Here is a 16408-nt window from a genome sequence, read left to right as displayed (position 1 = left end):
CGTGGCCCTTGAGAATGTTCGATAAACCTGACGGCTAAATAAAACCTTCCACTAGTAGAGGCTATTTAATAGGGATATAACGTTTAGTGTAGAAGTTAATGGGTTTTCTGAACTTTAACCCAACAGCATATTGATGGAGAACTTTTTAAATTAGTTATTAAACACGGTTTATACTTACGTAAAAATCCAGGTATAACACCCATTGGCATAACAAACAAACTGACCAATAAATCAGCAATCGCCAGGGATAGCAAGAAGTAATTGGTAAAGTTTTGTAACCGCCGATCCAACAGTACAGCAAGACAAACCAGAATATTCCCCAAACCACCCGCAAAGATAAACACCACGACAATGAGGAAGCTCCAATCGTATGTATTGTACGCGTCCGCGTCGTAAACTGTAACATTGTCCGAATCGCACATCGAACAATTACAAGAACCGTATTCGAGACGCGTCAAATTGGTTAAATTGTAAAAAACAATTTGATTTAACTTGATGACCTTTGAGGGGCACTCGACACATAAGAATGACGATGAACCGCACACTCGTCCTGAGGGAAGTCCACCACACAGTTCCACTATACTTGTAATATTCCGGAAGTGAGCAGGGTCCATCGAGTTCCAGGCGCATTCTGTCCAATTACCAACTACGCTCTGCAGAACTGATTCGTTCATGGTTTTACTTTGCCATGATTTTATACCGTTGTTTTAGTAGATGTATCATCTCCTCGTTCAATAATAATAATTTCCCCATCTTTCTTATTACGTCCATCGAGGCTAGATTCATTAAAAATGTATGATTTAAAAATACCATAACTGTAAAAGAAGAATAAAATTGTGTTAATAAAAAAACATATAACAAATAAAATATAGTATCAATTTTTAGTTTGTGTTATCATCTTGAAACTTTTGTACTCGACAGGATATGAAACAGAGACAGGATAAAATCAATATACTCGAGACGGAAATCCAATTTTTAATTAAAAGATAATAGATTACTCCGTCGAGATTGATGTTGAACGAAAATATTTTCTTTCGATTCATTTCGCGCGCTAAACATTCCCGTTGTAACTAAATCCCCGTCCCCATAGAATACATAAAACATTTACCCCGAAATGTAGTCATCAACGTACGATGATCTCAGCCAATACGGAACCAAAAAAGGAAACATAATCTCGACGAGGCGAAGATAAACCCTTAATTGAATGCTTACATTACGTTTTAATCATCACGGATAACGTCCAAGGACGCCTTGGACGAGAAGGGACAATAAACGCGAAGGATTACACTCAAAGCAAAGAAGTGCACTTACAAGAGGCCTTCCGGCAAGTCTCAGGTTTCTCGGTGACCCCAAAAGACCACCCCCATCTTCGAAGACAAAGAGCCGGAGATAATTATTAATTATGGCCGGCAGGGCAAAAGGGGAAAAAAGAAGAAGAAAGATTGGTTTGGTGAACTTTCTTATTTCACGACAACGACACCTCTAAAAGGTTATCGATCACACGGATTGGAGAAAAAGAGAGGACGCCGCGTTGCGTTCACACCGATTTCCAATTTAGACAAACTGGGATGATCCCAGAAGCGTTGTTCTTGAGGGGCGTACGCGCCGATATCGTTGGGATAATGCGGATTTGATAGCAAACTGCGTGCCTACGAAACCGGGTATCCATCTGTAGACAAAACGTGATCCCATAAGTGCGAAGGGTTTCCCCTTCACCTACTATACGCCCTTTCTGAATTCAATTAGTGAACGTACTGTTTATACTACTGAAATGGGATTTCTAAGGCAAAATATGAATCTTTAGGGAAATACTATTCTAGATGTAATAGTTATGACAGAGATGTGTTTTGTGTATCTACATAACACATACATACGTTTATAACAATTTGTGGATCTGGAGCAGTTTTTAGTGCATAATTTATTGCATCAAAAAATGATATCAAGAAGTAAATTAACGCTATGTTTTGTAGTTGAAGAAGGTTTTAAAAAAAAATAAATAAAATCGATCCGTATAGGTTTAAAATTGGAATCGGCGACGAGAGACTCTAGAGGCTCTTCATCGGTTATTCCCCGAATTGCTACTAGAAGAAATAAATTTTACAACTTTTGTGAGAACAAAAGAAACAGATAAAAAAATTTTGATTGCAATGGTGGCGGTTTTGTATAGGAAACTAAAAACTGCAGCGACCTACTTGAAACTTACGTAGTAAATACGCTTTAGAGATTCATCTGGGTTTTTTGAAACTTTAAGTAAAGTGGATGAATTAGTTTTGTTTTCTTTATGTTTTTCATTTTTGGCTTGAAGTATAAAAATTAAAGAACGAGGGAGGAGGCAAAATCTCCAGAAAACAAATAAAGAAAAATTCTAATTCTATAAAAAAATCTAAATGAAATCATGTCGAATCATAAATAACAAAAAGATTATCTACAACAAGACTAAACTTACTGTAAACCTACTTAATTTTGATAAAAGAAACTATGGCGAATTGAATGACGTATAGATCTTGATAATCAAGTACATCGTTTACAAGTTATGACCATCTAAAGAAGGTCATTTTTGTGTTATTTTCGTTTAATTTCGTATTATTTTGGCGTTTTAGCGGAATTCCAAGGAGATTTCGAATCGGACGTAAAAGTGAGTAGAAATTGTAGCAAATAAATCCTAACAATACTGCACTTTTGCTCTCAGATGCATAGATGTCTGATGCTATAATTTTATGAATTTCGTTATTTTATTAGTTGTTAATGGTATGGTATCATTTGTGAAACGAAGCCTGTTACGAAAACACTTTTAGAGTACAAGTTGTAGCAAATTTTATTCCTAACAATATTGCTCTCTTGCACATTTGCTCTCAGATGCGTCAATATCGACAAAAATATGAAAATATGAAAATTTGATGAATTTCGTTATTTTACTAGTTATTAATGGTAACATTTGGGAAACGGAGCATGTTACAAAAAAACTTTTGAAGTAAACGATGTAGCAATTTTTATTCCTACCAATATTGCTCTCTTGCACATTTGCTCTCAGATGCGTCAATATCGACAAAAATATGAAAATTTGATGAATATCGTTATTTTACTAGTTATTAATGGTAACATTTGGGAAACGGAGCATGTTACAAAAAAACTTTTGCAGTAAAAGTTGTAGCAATTTTTAATCCTAACAATATTGCTCTGTTGCACATTTGTTCTCAGATGCGTCAATATCGACAAAAATATGAAAATTTGATGAATTTCGTTATTTTACCAGTTATTAATAGTAACATTTGGGAAACGGAGCATGTTACAAAAAAACTTTTGCAGTAAAAGTTGTAGCAATTTTTATTCCTAACAATATTGCTCTGTTGCACATTTGCTCTCAAATGCGTCAATATCGACAAAAATATGAAAATTTTATGAATTTCGTTATTTTACTAGTTATTAATGGTAACATTTGGGAACGGAGCATGTTACAAAAAAACTTTTGGAGTAAAAGTTGTAGCAAATTTCATTCCTAACAATATTGCTCTCTTGCACTTTTGCTCTCAGATGCATAGATATCGAGAAAAATACGAAAATATGAAAACTTGAAGAATTTCGTTATTTTACTAGTTATTAATAGTAACATTTGGGAACGGAGCATGTTACAAAAAAACTTTTGCAGTAAAAGTTGTAGCAATTTTTAATCCTAACAATATTGCTCTGTTGCACATTTGTTCTCAGATGCGTCAATATCGACAAAAATATGAAAATTTGATGAATTTCGTTATTTTACCAGTTATTAATAGTAACATTTGGGAAACGGAGTATGTTACAAAAAAACTTTTGCAGTAAAAGTTGTAGCAATTTTTATTCCTAACAATATTGCTCTGTTGCACATTTGCTCTCAAATGCGTCAATATCGACAAAAATATGAAAATTTGATGAATTTCGTTATTTTACTAGTTATTAATGGTAACATTTGGGAACGGAGCATGTTACAAAAAAACTTTTGCAGTAAAAGTTGTAGCAATTTTTAATCCTAACAATATTGCTCTGTTGCACATTTGTTCTCAGATGCGTCAATATCGACAAAAATATGAAAATTTGATGAATTTCGTTATTTTACCAGTTATTAATAGTAACATTTGGGAAACGGAGCATGTTACAAAAAAACTTTTGCAGTAAAAGTTGTAGCAATTTTTATTCCTAACAATATTGCTCTGTTGCACATTTGCTCTCAAATGCGTCAATATCGACAAAAATATGAAAATTTGATGAATTTCGTTATTTTACTAGTTATTAATGGTAACATTTGGGAACGGAGCATGTTACAAAAAAACTTTTGGAGTAAAAGTTGTAGCAAATTTCATTCCTAACAATATTGCTCTCTTGCACTTTTGCTCTCAGATGCATAGATATCGAGAAAAATACGAAAATATGAAAATTGTATGAATTTCGTTATTTTAGTAGTTGTTAATGGTATGGTATCATTTGTGAAACGGAGCATGTTATGAAAACACTGTTAGAGTAAAAGTTGTAACAAATTTTATTCCTAACAATATTGCTCTCTTGCACATTTGATCTGAGATGCGTCAATATCGAAAAAAAGACGAAAATATGAAAATTTGATGAATTATTGCCTTTTCAAGTTGTTAATGGTAACACTCTGGAAACCGAGCATATTACAAAAAAACTTTTAGAACAAAAGTTGTAGCAAATTATATTGCTTTTTTCACTTTTGCTCTCAGATGCATAAATAATGATCAAAATTTTGAAAATCGATTAAGTCATAAACTATCGTCGTAACTATAGGCATCAGCAGGATTGACTGTTTTTGAATGAAGGAAAGGTTGAAATGGATACGAATGAGTTGAATATCGTAAATTATGGATTGACTAGAATTGATGCACAATCCGTTTAAAAAAGCTTTAATCTTGCGTTCTCATCCTTTGTATAGTAACATTTTAACAAGAACTTACTACATCCGTTTATCCCTTAATTAATGCTGACGTAATGTTACCAAGTGGCTTAATAAATTTTATAACACATTGTGTATGAATAATACCTACAAAAAAAAGGTCAACATTTGATTATTATTAATAAATACATTGTAATTTTTACGCTTTATTAAATTTTTATCAACCAATTTAGACAACACGAGCAGAAAAAGTCGTTATCAAGATTGATCTAGAATAAACAGTTCATTATCACGTCAACAATAATTACAGTTCGGAATGGCACAAACGAATCAATAGCAATTATTCCTAGTAAATACATAGTTAAAGGGGAAAGCGGGTGGATTTGATTCTATGGGGGATCTCTCTCGCCGAAATGTAATAGTTCTCTGCCGCACGCGAAATTAATAGGGTTTTCCGGTCGGAAGCTGGGTCGGGGGTTTAATTGTAAAGTTGGAAGAATCAAAAAACGAAGTCGAGTTGTAGTGTCGATAAAGCACTAAAACTCAACGATGCGGTTTGTTTATTCGGCAGCAAATTTCGAACGAAACTATTTGTTTTCAAACGCGATCGGTTATTCACAGTTAAATTCGTTTTCGCCATACAAAATCGTTCCGCTAATGATTATTATGTTAAACTACGCGGTTCTTACTCTAAACCATTATCTACAAACTATGAGAATGTTAAGAATTCATTTCAATTTTTTTTTTATAACGTTTTGGTATTTTGCCAAGGTATTCTGGGTGCCCGAGATACCATAATATTTACAACGATTCATCATTAGGACCAAGTCAAACGGCATTTTAATTCATTTTAATTCTATTAGCCACCACATAAAAGCGTTTTTGGAAACGTAAATTAATGCACTCTATCGAATGACGAGTTTGAACGTTCATTGTTTTTCAATTATATCGTACCACCACATAATTTTCAATAAAATCCAAACGATTCGGTGTTGTGTCGACGTTTCGTTTGTTGTGTCAAGAACCGCGCTCTCAACCTATTTTTGCTTTTCAATTATTCAAACAAACAATTTTATTCAATTATGAACGTGTTGAAGTATTAATTACTCCCAGAGGAAAATTAATGCAGATTCTGCTCCGGCAACATGCGGACTTGTAACCGATCGTCGGGTTCAAATCCCATTTTCCCTTAACGATCGCTTCCTCCGAACGTATTACGACGAATTTTAATCATATTCCATCAATTCCTTAGACAGTCTGCAACGGATCCAGTAACTAACAGTAATTGGCCATTGTAACCGTTTAATCGTTGTCGCTGTAATTGAAACCGTGTAGTTAATGATTATAGCTTCTTTAATTTATCGCTAATTTTTTATTTTAACATTTTTAAGATCTAAATAAGTTTTTGTTCTCGTTAAAAATTCGTTTAAAAACTTTTTTTCTTTTCCCGATAAATTTCCTTTGAAATCCCCATGAAATTTATTACTTTTTCTTCTAAAAGGTGTTTAATAATCACCAGGGAATACACGCGGATATAGGGATAACCGAGATTTTTTCTACCGGAAAAGTCGACGAAAACAAGAAAAACGAATAAAACGAAAAAAAAAAAGGAAACAAAATTCTAGTAGAGAAACTTTAACTTCCGTGTCACACAACTTTTTAAAACAATTTGCATTTTTGTCTTTCAACTTTTGTAAAGAAAAATTTGAAACCGAACTTGGGATGCAATTTTGTAGCAAATTCGATCCGCTTTCGTCTCCCTTCTAGATTGACAATTATTAGGTACCATCACCTAATACGTGCAGTACCTGATTACGACCTCTAATAAGATTCCCCGTTGATGGAAACATCTCAAGAGTGATCCCTCCATACCATATTAATTCAATTAATCCTTAAGTACCTTATGAATAAAAATTTTATGTTTATCTATAAGATTATTCCTAAATAATTTATTATCTATTTGTTTTCATTTTGTTTAAACTCAAAATATTGAATAAAGAAAAGTTGGAAAGTTTAAATAGTTGATAGCTACTCCAAACCGCGCGTCACAACCTTCTATAAATAAGCCGATCAAATATTTGACGGTATCTCACAGTGTAAACAAATTATTCGTTATTATACGACATCGTGAATGTGTTCAATATGAGCAGTGCTATATTGGTATTGCCGCAATATAGTGGGCTTTACTGATCTAAAAATATAATATTGTTTGACCAGACCTTGATTTTAATTTGATGCGCTCTGATTGTAGTGGAATTATCATACCAGATGCTGTTTCTGCACTTTTATTTAATAACCGCAATGCATCATTCCAACCGATTATATCAAAACAAAAATTTATTTTGTTGTGCATCAATTTTGGTGTCCCATCAGATAAAAAAACATCTTCGTCATTAATTTATTATGAAAGAAACAGATACAGAACGCGTAGTCGTGCTTTTTAATAATGAATAATGAAGTAGCCTTTCATCTAAATTGGAATTTAGGGTCGTGTTTGGTTAGATAGCTCTAGAAAGTTTCGGGTTCCGTCGTAAGACGGTTGTATCTTACGTTAGTAATAAGATTTATACAGAAATTATTTTCATAATAAAAGAAATATCACAAATAAAATATATTAGATGACGTGTACCCAATTTTTATTCTGAAATAAGAGCTACTCTGAAACGAATCGAATATGCGATTTCCTCTTGGTACTCGAACGTTATCCACAAGGGGTGGTTTTAATGATGCTTTTGTTATTCGTAAAATAATTAACTTTATTTAAGTAGAAAGGTTGCTAATACAAAATGCTTGTCACAACATGCGAACACGGTTCGTTCTTGACTGCTTTTCGCCGCGCGATGGCGTCTCCCCACTACTACTCTCCTAAGCCAACGTATAAAAAAATAAAATAAAATAAAATGTGCAATCTTAACATAAACGTCCCCCCTTTGAAAGGGTTAAGACTTTCAAATATACAAAACCAAACGATTGATATAAGGTAAGTACAAACTGTATATTCTACTAAATTAATCAAATTGTTCCTTTTTAGTCCACAGGTAAAACACAAATCTTCGAAACACAACGCTTTACAACTGAACCACTAGACAATCTCACTGATACCACTCTCACCACTTCATCTGCTCCAGGATGCGTTGTCACTATTCTTCCAAGTTTCCACTGAAGGGGTGGTAGGTTGTCCTCTTTTAGTAGTACCATTCTTCCAATATTGATTAGTCTTGAACCATTTTTCTTCCATTTTAAGCGTTGCTGTAGTTCTCCAATATATTCTTTTGACCAACGTTGCCAAAAGTGCTGTCGGATCTGCTCAATACGTTTATGAATGGTAAGTCTTGAAGTATTAATATTTGTAATATCCGTTTCAGGAATAGATGTAAAACTTCTTCCAATCAAAAAATGAGCCGGCGTTAACGGATTATCATCAGATGGATCTTCGGAAAGAGGAGAAAGGGGTCTAGAGTTAAGGATGGATTCGACTTGCGTAAGTATCGTGTACATATGTTCAAATGTTAAAATTGTATTACCCATAATTCTTCTCAAGTGACCCTTCACCGATTTAACTCCCGCCTCCCAAATACCACCAAAATGCGGTGAATGAGGAGGTATGAATTGCCAACTTATAAATTGATTTGTCATCTCTTTTGACAATTCATCTGAACTCAATTTAAGAAAATCCCTCAAACCCTTCAGCTCATTATAAGCGCCACGAAAATTAGTACCATTATCAGAGTATATAATCTTGGGTTTGCCTCTGCGTGCGATAAATCTTTTTAATGTGGAGATGAAAGCATTTGTACTTAAGTCCGTTACCAATTCAAGGTGAACCGCCTTTGTCGTAAAACATATAAATAAACACAAATAACATTTTGAAACCTTTGCTCCTCTGCCTTCTTTATTTTTAATAGAAAATGGACCTCCATAATCTATACCCACTATTTCAAACGGAAAAGATGTAGTTATTCTCGTTTTAGGCAATTGCCCCATAATTGGCGTAGATGTGGAAGGTGATGCTTTGAAACAAGTTATACATTTTCTAACTGTTTGCTTTGCCAAATTGCGTCCACCAATTGTCCAATATTTTTCTCTGGTGCTAGCTAGTAACAACTGAGGACCAGCGTGACACAAGTTTAAGTGTTCAGTTTGAAAGATCAACTTTGTGAATGCATGTTTGCTGTGTAAAAGTGCTGGATGTTTCTTTTCATATGCGAAATCAGATTTCTGCAATCTACCTCCAACCCTTAGAATTTGTTCATTATCAATGAATGGATTTAATCCCAACAAATTGCTCTTGATATGGATTTCATCTCGTTTTTGCAATTGTTCGATCTCATCGCTAAACATTTCTCGTTGAGCTATTCTCAGTAATGTATTCATAGTTGCATTCAACTCTTCTATGGAAATATTATTTTTCATGCGATCATCTGCAATTTTTTGACAATTATATATGAATCGTTTCACATAGGAAATTACTCTGAGTAATGTTCGTAAGTTTGAAAATCTCTGAAATATTAAAAATTCTTCTACATTGCCTACAAGAACGGTATGAGACTGAACTTTTAATTCTGGTAAATTGTCAATGTTATCTTTCGTCTGCAATGGCCATGCTTGACTATCGAATTCTAACCAACGCGGTCCATTCCACCATAATTTTAAGTCCTTTAGTTCGTTTCCATTTAATCCTCTCGTCAATAAATCAGCTGGATTGTCTTTAGATTTAACATGATGCCATTGTTCCAAACTTGTAACAGCTTGAATCTCAATTATTCTGTTTGCTACAAATGTTTTTAGAGTGCTTGCATTTGCATTCAACCACGCCAATACGATTTTTGAATCTGTCCATAGATAAATTTTATGTAAATCCAAAGTCAGTGACCCCCTCACAATGGTTAACATTTTCGCTAAATGTAAACATGCACATAATTCCAATCTAGGAATAGTGGTTAGTTTCAGTGGTGCAACTTTTGATTTTGCACAAAGTAATCTAGTACAACCATATGCTTTCTCGGAAGCATCTGCAAACCCATGAATTTGAATTTTTTGTATGCATTCTCCTAATATAAATCTAGGAATTTCAATATTTTCAATAGCCTTTAATGTGGCACAAAATCCTACCCAATCTGAATAAATTTCCATGGGAAGTGATTCATCCCAAGTAACCTTTGCTTCCCATAGTTTCTGAAGGATTATTTTGGCTTTGACTGTAATAGGACTAAGTAGACCAAGAGGATCGAATATTTGACCAATGATAGATAATATCGTTCTCTTATTTACGTCTTTATAGTGCTTAAGTTTTATTTTGTAAGATAAATTATCTCTTTCATGTGCCCAAAACAGACCAAGCGTTTTCGTAACTTGATCGTTTCCCAAAGAAATAATATTTGACGTGGAATCCAAGGTATGTATATCACTAAACCTTTTCATTATATTGCTATTCCATTTTGCCAATTCGAAACCGTAAGATCTTAAAATGTTTGTTATTTGTTCGCAAATCTTTGTGGCTTCTTCTACAGAATCGAAACCTGTTATCAAATCATCGACATAAAAGTCTCTTTTAATTCTCAATGACGCCTCTCGTAAGTTTTCATTCTCAAGAGCCGTTTGTAATAAAGATCTAATAGCTAAGTAAGATGCCGCTGCTGTTCCATATGTAACGGTATTTAATTCGTAAACTGAAACATCTTTATCTGCACCATCTCGCCATAAAATTCTTTGTAATGATCTTTGACTGGGATCAATAAGTATCTGCCTATACATTTTTGAGACGTCAGCAGTCACTGCAATCTTATGTTGGCGAAATCTAATCAAAATAGAAAACAAATCTGCCTGAATCACAGGACCTATCATTTGAAGATCATTTATGCTATAACCACTTGAAGTACTAGCTGATGCATCGAAAACCACTCTATGTTTAGTAGTTAAGCTGTCTGCCTTTTGAACGCAATGATGTGGCATGTAATAAGAATAATCTGCTTCTTCTGGTTTGTTTATCTTAATCATGTGACCTAAGTTTTCGTACTCAAGCATGAATTGGTTGTATGCTTTTCTAAGAGAAGCATCTCCATTTAATTTACGTTCTAAATCAGTAAATCTATTTAATGCCATGTTGTAAGAATTACCTAGTTTGTCTAACGAATCCTTGAATGGAATTTTAACGACGAATCGTCCATTTTTATTGCGAATCGTAGTGTCGATGTAGTGCTGTTCGCAAAATTGTTCTTCTTTGGTAAGTTTTCGTGTATTTTCAAAATTTTCCAATTCCCAAAATTGTTGTAATTGTTGTTGTATATCCCTCTCGTAGGAAAAATTACATGTAATCGTTTGTGAATCTGAAGCTGAATTTGCCTCACCTTTTCCCAGAGATACTTGACCAACGCATAATGATTTCCAGAAAATATTTGCACCAATTAACAAATCTATATCGCCAGGTCTATTAAAAGTAGGATCAGCTAGAGGTAAATGTACTGGTATATTTAAAACATCAAAGAATTTGTTTGGCAATGCGTCGCATATTTGTGGAACTATTAAACATGAAATTTCCGCTTTGAATGAACTATTACAAGAACTTATTATTGTTTTGCATTGTTCAGTGATATTACTTGACTTTTGGTTTATTCCTTTTATTGCGATGTTTATCTGTGTTTTAGTCAATTTTAATTTACGTGCTAAGCGGTTACTTATAAAATTTGATTGCGAACCAGAATCTAATAATGCTCGACATCTGTGAAAAAATCCTCGTTTGTCGGCTATTTGTAATATTACTGTGGATAGTAAATTTTCAGACGACTGTACTCTTGATGATAATGTAGTTGCTAATTCACTTTTAGCTGGTTTGTCAAAATGCAATAACGTGTTGTGCCGTGCATTACATTTCTTACATGAACCATAATTACAATTGGCGTTGAAATGGCCTGGTTTTAAACAATTATTGCAAAATTTCATTTTCTTGATATGTTCAATTCTCTTGTTGATCGGCATTTCTATGAATTTTGAACATTGATAAATTTGATGTTCTTGTTGGCAAGCAGAACATTTGTTCTTTGTTACTAACATGACCCTTTTAATTTCCTTTGGTTTCTGTGGCTGATTTAATTGTAAAGTTTCCAATAATTCAGCTTTACCTTTCAGAAATTGTTTGAACTCTTCTAAAGTAGGAAATTCACTTTGATATTTGCATTCCTCCCATTCTCGAGCTGTTTTATGATCCAATTTGGCTGATATAATGTGTATAATAAGTGTGTCCCAATGCTTAGTGGGCTGATCTAATGAAGTTAAAGACCTCATATGCTTTGACATATCGTCGATTAATGTACGAATTTCTATAGCAGATTCCTTTGCAATAGTGTTTATACCAAATATAGATTTTAAATGATTATGAACCAAAAGACGTTTGTTGTTGTACCTTTCGCACAACAAATCCCATGCAATGTTATAATTAGTGGCCGAGAATTCAATTGAATTTATGATTTGGGCAGCTTTGTCGTGTAAAGATGCTCTGAGATAATGAAATTTTTCTATTTCACCAATCTCCAAATTCGCGTGTATTAATGACTCAAATGTGTCTCTATATTCAAGCCAATCTTCATATTTTCCTCCAAATTGTGGAAGTTTAATTTGAGGTAATTTAATACTATTTGATTTTTGAAATGAAACAGGTGAACAGCCACTAATGATATTAGTTGAATCAGATATTTGGCTATTTTTATGATGAACTTTTGCTTCAGACAACAATTTATAATAAGTATTTTCGAATTGTTCGCGCTCATCTAATTGAACCTCTGAATCCTCGTGTAACTCATCGATGTTGTTTTGAATGATTTCATATTGATTTATTATTGACGTGAATGTCTCGATACGTGAACATAATTCGATTGTGTAATTTTCTGTGATTTCTTGTGTTTGCGCTCTCTTTAAAAACTTCTCAAATGTTGTTAATTTATTTTTTAAAGAAGCACGACGTCGGATTAAACCGCTTAATTCGTTTGCCTTTGTTTCCTTATCCGTCATGTTTATCGAAACTTGTACACAAATAAGGAAATAAGGGATGACTTACTTGGTAAATGGAAATTGTTATGTTTTATTTTGTTGCAGGCTCACGTAAGAATACTCGGAAACCTTCGTGAATCCTCCTTGCCACTCACATTGGAATACTCGGAAACCTTCGTGAATGTGCCTTGAATCTTCGCAGAACTCAAACAGCTTGACCGTTATTGATTTTTGGTTTTGGCGCCGTTATGACGAACGAACATCTGCACGAACCATTGAATGATGACAAACACCTTGTTATTGTGAAATAAATGCACTGAATCGACGAAATTGTTTTTACTGTTGACATCCGGCTCGAAGGACCATGGTTTTAATGATGCTTTTGTTATTCGTAAAATAATTAACTTTATTTAAGTAGAAAGGTTGCTAATACAAAATGCTTGTCACAACATGCGAACACGGTTCGTTCTTGACTGCTTTTCGCCGCGCGATGGCGTCTCCCCACTACTACTCTCCTAAGAGCAGCCAACGTATAAAAAAATAAAATAAAATAAAATGTGCAATCTTAACAAGGGGGAAAGATCAAAGTTTATTTTTTTACCAAAGAAAAACACAGAATTGAAACTATTTATAGATAAATTTTAAATGTTAACAATTTTATTCAGATCATGCTTTATAACTTACATTTTCTATCAAAATGTTAATTCTTAATCCTAATTTATTATGAAGTTCTTTTTTAATTACAAGAAACTTCTTTCATTACAGTGCTGTATGTGTTGTGCAATGTTGTATAATGTTGTGTTTAAACATTTCATTCTTTTCGTTTCATTCTCCTGAAAATAATTCAATAATAACATCCTCTTCACGAAGTAGCCTAATAATTTACATCGCAATATAGGTATTTAGATACAATATGCCATTTCAGTTAAGTGTTCATCATTATTTTGAGAGAGCTACCAACTGAAGCATTGTTCTAGGAGATACTAAATCGAGAAGGAGAGCTCTTCGTGTATTGGTAAAATATGCACTTCCAAATGAGAAGGGAGTTCGAAATTCTCTCGCACAGCTACACCGGGTTGACAGATTTGCTGTCTCGACGGATTACAAGCCCCTAATAACTCATCTATTTTTGTGTCAAAATATCTATTAATTAAATTGTCTATTATACGTAACACAATAGAATACCGAATTTTAAAATCATCGGCACGCTGTTCAACATTTAATAAAACCTTAAATATTTTCGTGTCATCATCGTCCATTTAAGTCTTGTAACGTATATTACCTATATTCTCTGTATCGTATCCATGAAGGAACAGGCGATATCCGATTCATATTCTTGGTATTCATCCACCATTGTAAGCAGAAATTCGTGTTTATCCAAGATTATTTATGTCTAAAGTCGCGAGAATGAAGTAAACAATTAGATAAAGATTTAAGAAATATCGACTTCGCTGATATTATCTTTAACAAACCACCAGAAAACGACGAAACACTATTTTATGTCGGCTACTAATGGTTTTTATATGGATCAGTTCAATTTAATCAGATCAAGGAAGTTTTAGCAGCATAGACTGTGCCTTCCTCAAGCTTTTGACACCGTTTTATTCAAGTCCTTCTTCAGAGCAATGGAGTTATTTGTTTGATTGAATTCAGTCACAGGAGTCTTCACTAAGATCGATGTTGGCAGTCGTCGTCCGCGTTCACACCCGTTACTATACAAGACCAGGTAACCCCTTGATCCTTGTACTGTCTAAACCTCTTTTACATTTATGGTGTGGCTAATTCCTGTGCCATTATAGGAACATTATTATTAGAATCATAGTAAACGGGAAATATATACTAATATCAGCACTGCGGTAGATTCAATTGGACTTGTTAGCGTTTCTTAAAACTAGTGTGTCTATGTTAAACTTACTGTAGGCAAGTTTCTGGTTTTAACAAAGGAGTTCGGCCCAGTTGCTTATCACATATATTTGGTTTATTCACACTATTTATGAAGGATTGCTTTATTTACAGGTCATAGTAAAGTTGTGCATGAGCGCCCCTATTTTGAAAGCCATCAATTGCTAATTTACGCTCATTGGTTCTATCCACATTAATCATTTACTTGAATCCAGTTTCGACAATACTGGAATTAGTACAGGTGACATCCATTATGGCAGCCCAAGAACAGTAAAAACTCTTTAAAATGTCCAATTATTTACAAATTCTATTCTGTGAGGTGATAGCTTCGATTCAACCTCAGACTGCGTGAGAATCAATTAGGAATACCTATATGAGCGTTTCTCAAAGAACCTTAACAGGCAAATCGTAAGTTAATACCAGCTAGAACTTTATCACAGTAACTTCTTGAGCTACATCGCTATGATGAGATGACGCCTTGCATCTACCAACGTGCTTTCCTTTTTATTCAGCTTGATTATAGATGCTGAGGTCCGGAATGCTTTAACTTATTCTAAGTCCACTAGTGTCGGAGCAGATTTCTCTTCTCGTCTCTCAAGACTGCTAAACCCGAATTATTCTAGTTCTAGGTCTGGTGTTAGATTTAGTGGCAGTGCTAGTGCAAAATTAGAACTAACACTAGACCGAAAACTAGAAACATTCGGGTTTAGCCGCACGTCTCTCAAGCCGGCTAAACCCGTATTATTCTAGTTCTAGGTCTAGTGTTATTCTAGTTTTATTTGTTATTCAGCGCTAGAGAGTTGTATATTTTTATTGAGCTATAACGGACACTGATAGACTTTTTTTTAGGACTGTATGTAGACTTTTTTGAGTTATAGATATGATTATGTTTAGTGTTCCCCTTGATTAATAATAACTTATATAGTTTTTATGTAAAATATGTAAATAATATGGACTTCTTACATGTTTTGTTCAAAAATTTCATTGAATACATTTCGGGAGCTGAGATATTATCATTGTCCGGGCTGTATATAGACTTTATTGTGTCACTGTATACACTGTTACCAGTTGGGTCTTTTGCAAGATATCGCGATAAATTGATCCGTTTGTCTTGATGTCTATATTTGTCATGAATGTATATATTTATGTAAATATTTGTTTTTGAGACAATAAACATTATTATTATTATTATTGCTATGATATACAATTTCTCTGCTCCTGAATAACAGGAATGTTAGCATTATCATGAATTGTTATAGTTTCATCAAGATGAAGAAAAGATTGATTTTTCAACAACTTAGAGAATTCTTTGCTAATATTCATGAAACAATATTGGTATCAAAAAATAATAATTACAATCAGTTTTATGGTCTAAGGGCAATAACGTAATTTTATTAATATGTTTTTCCATAAAAATACATTTTATATGTTTTTGTGTTATAAATCTTCAGGATGATTTGATTCATCATCAATTAAGATGGCAGTCTTGATCGCATAGAACACTTTAAAACTACTAATTAAGAGATATTGTTGTAATTTGATTTTTTATTTCAAAGTGTTAATAATAAATGTATGTGTTAAAAGTGCTAAAACGTTTTTCCCCTAAAAAAGAACGAACAATTCCTGTAATAAACTCCCCAA

The 16408-nt window shown here is 33.6% G+C and overlaps 2 protein-coding genes across 2 annotated transcripts in view; one reads left to right on the top strand and one right to left on the bottom strand.

The window, feature by feature from the left end:
* LOC111427851 (26S proteasome non-ATPase regulatory subunit 1-like) overlaps positions 1-16408 on the top strand; it is a 112226-nt gene that overhangs the window by 83822 nt on the left and 11996 nt on the right. The gene's annotated exons all lie outside the window — the stretch shown is intronic.
* LOC111427853 (5-hydroxytryptamine receptor 2A) overlaps positions 1-16408 on the bottom strand; it is a 36498-nt gene that overhangs the window by 18951 nt on the left and 1139 nt on the right. Inside the window, exon 2 of the mRNA XM_023063195.2 lies at positions 179-815. Within this exon, the coding sequence (XP_022918963.1) occupies positions 179-674 (496 nt within the window). The 5' untranslated portion in view covers positions 675-815. The remainder of the gene's footprint in view (positions 1-178; positions 816-16408) is intronic.

This window comes from Onthophagus taurus, chromosome 6, assembly GCF_036711975.1.
Source record: "Onthophagus taurus isolate NC chromosome 6, IU_Otau_3.0, whole genome shotgun sequence".
Taxonomy (NCBI): Eukaryota; Metazoa; Arthropoda; class Insecta; order Coleoptera; family Scarabaeidae; genus Onthophagus; species Onthophagus taurus.
This window is presented reverse-complemented; position numbering and strand designations above follow the sequence as displayed.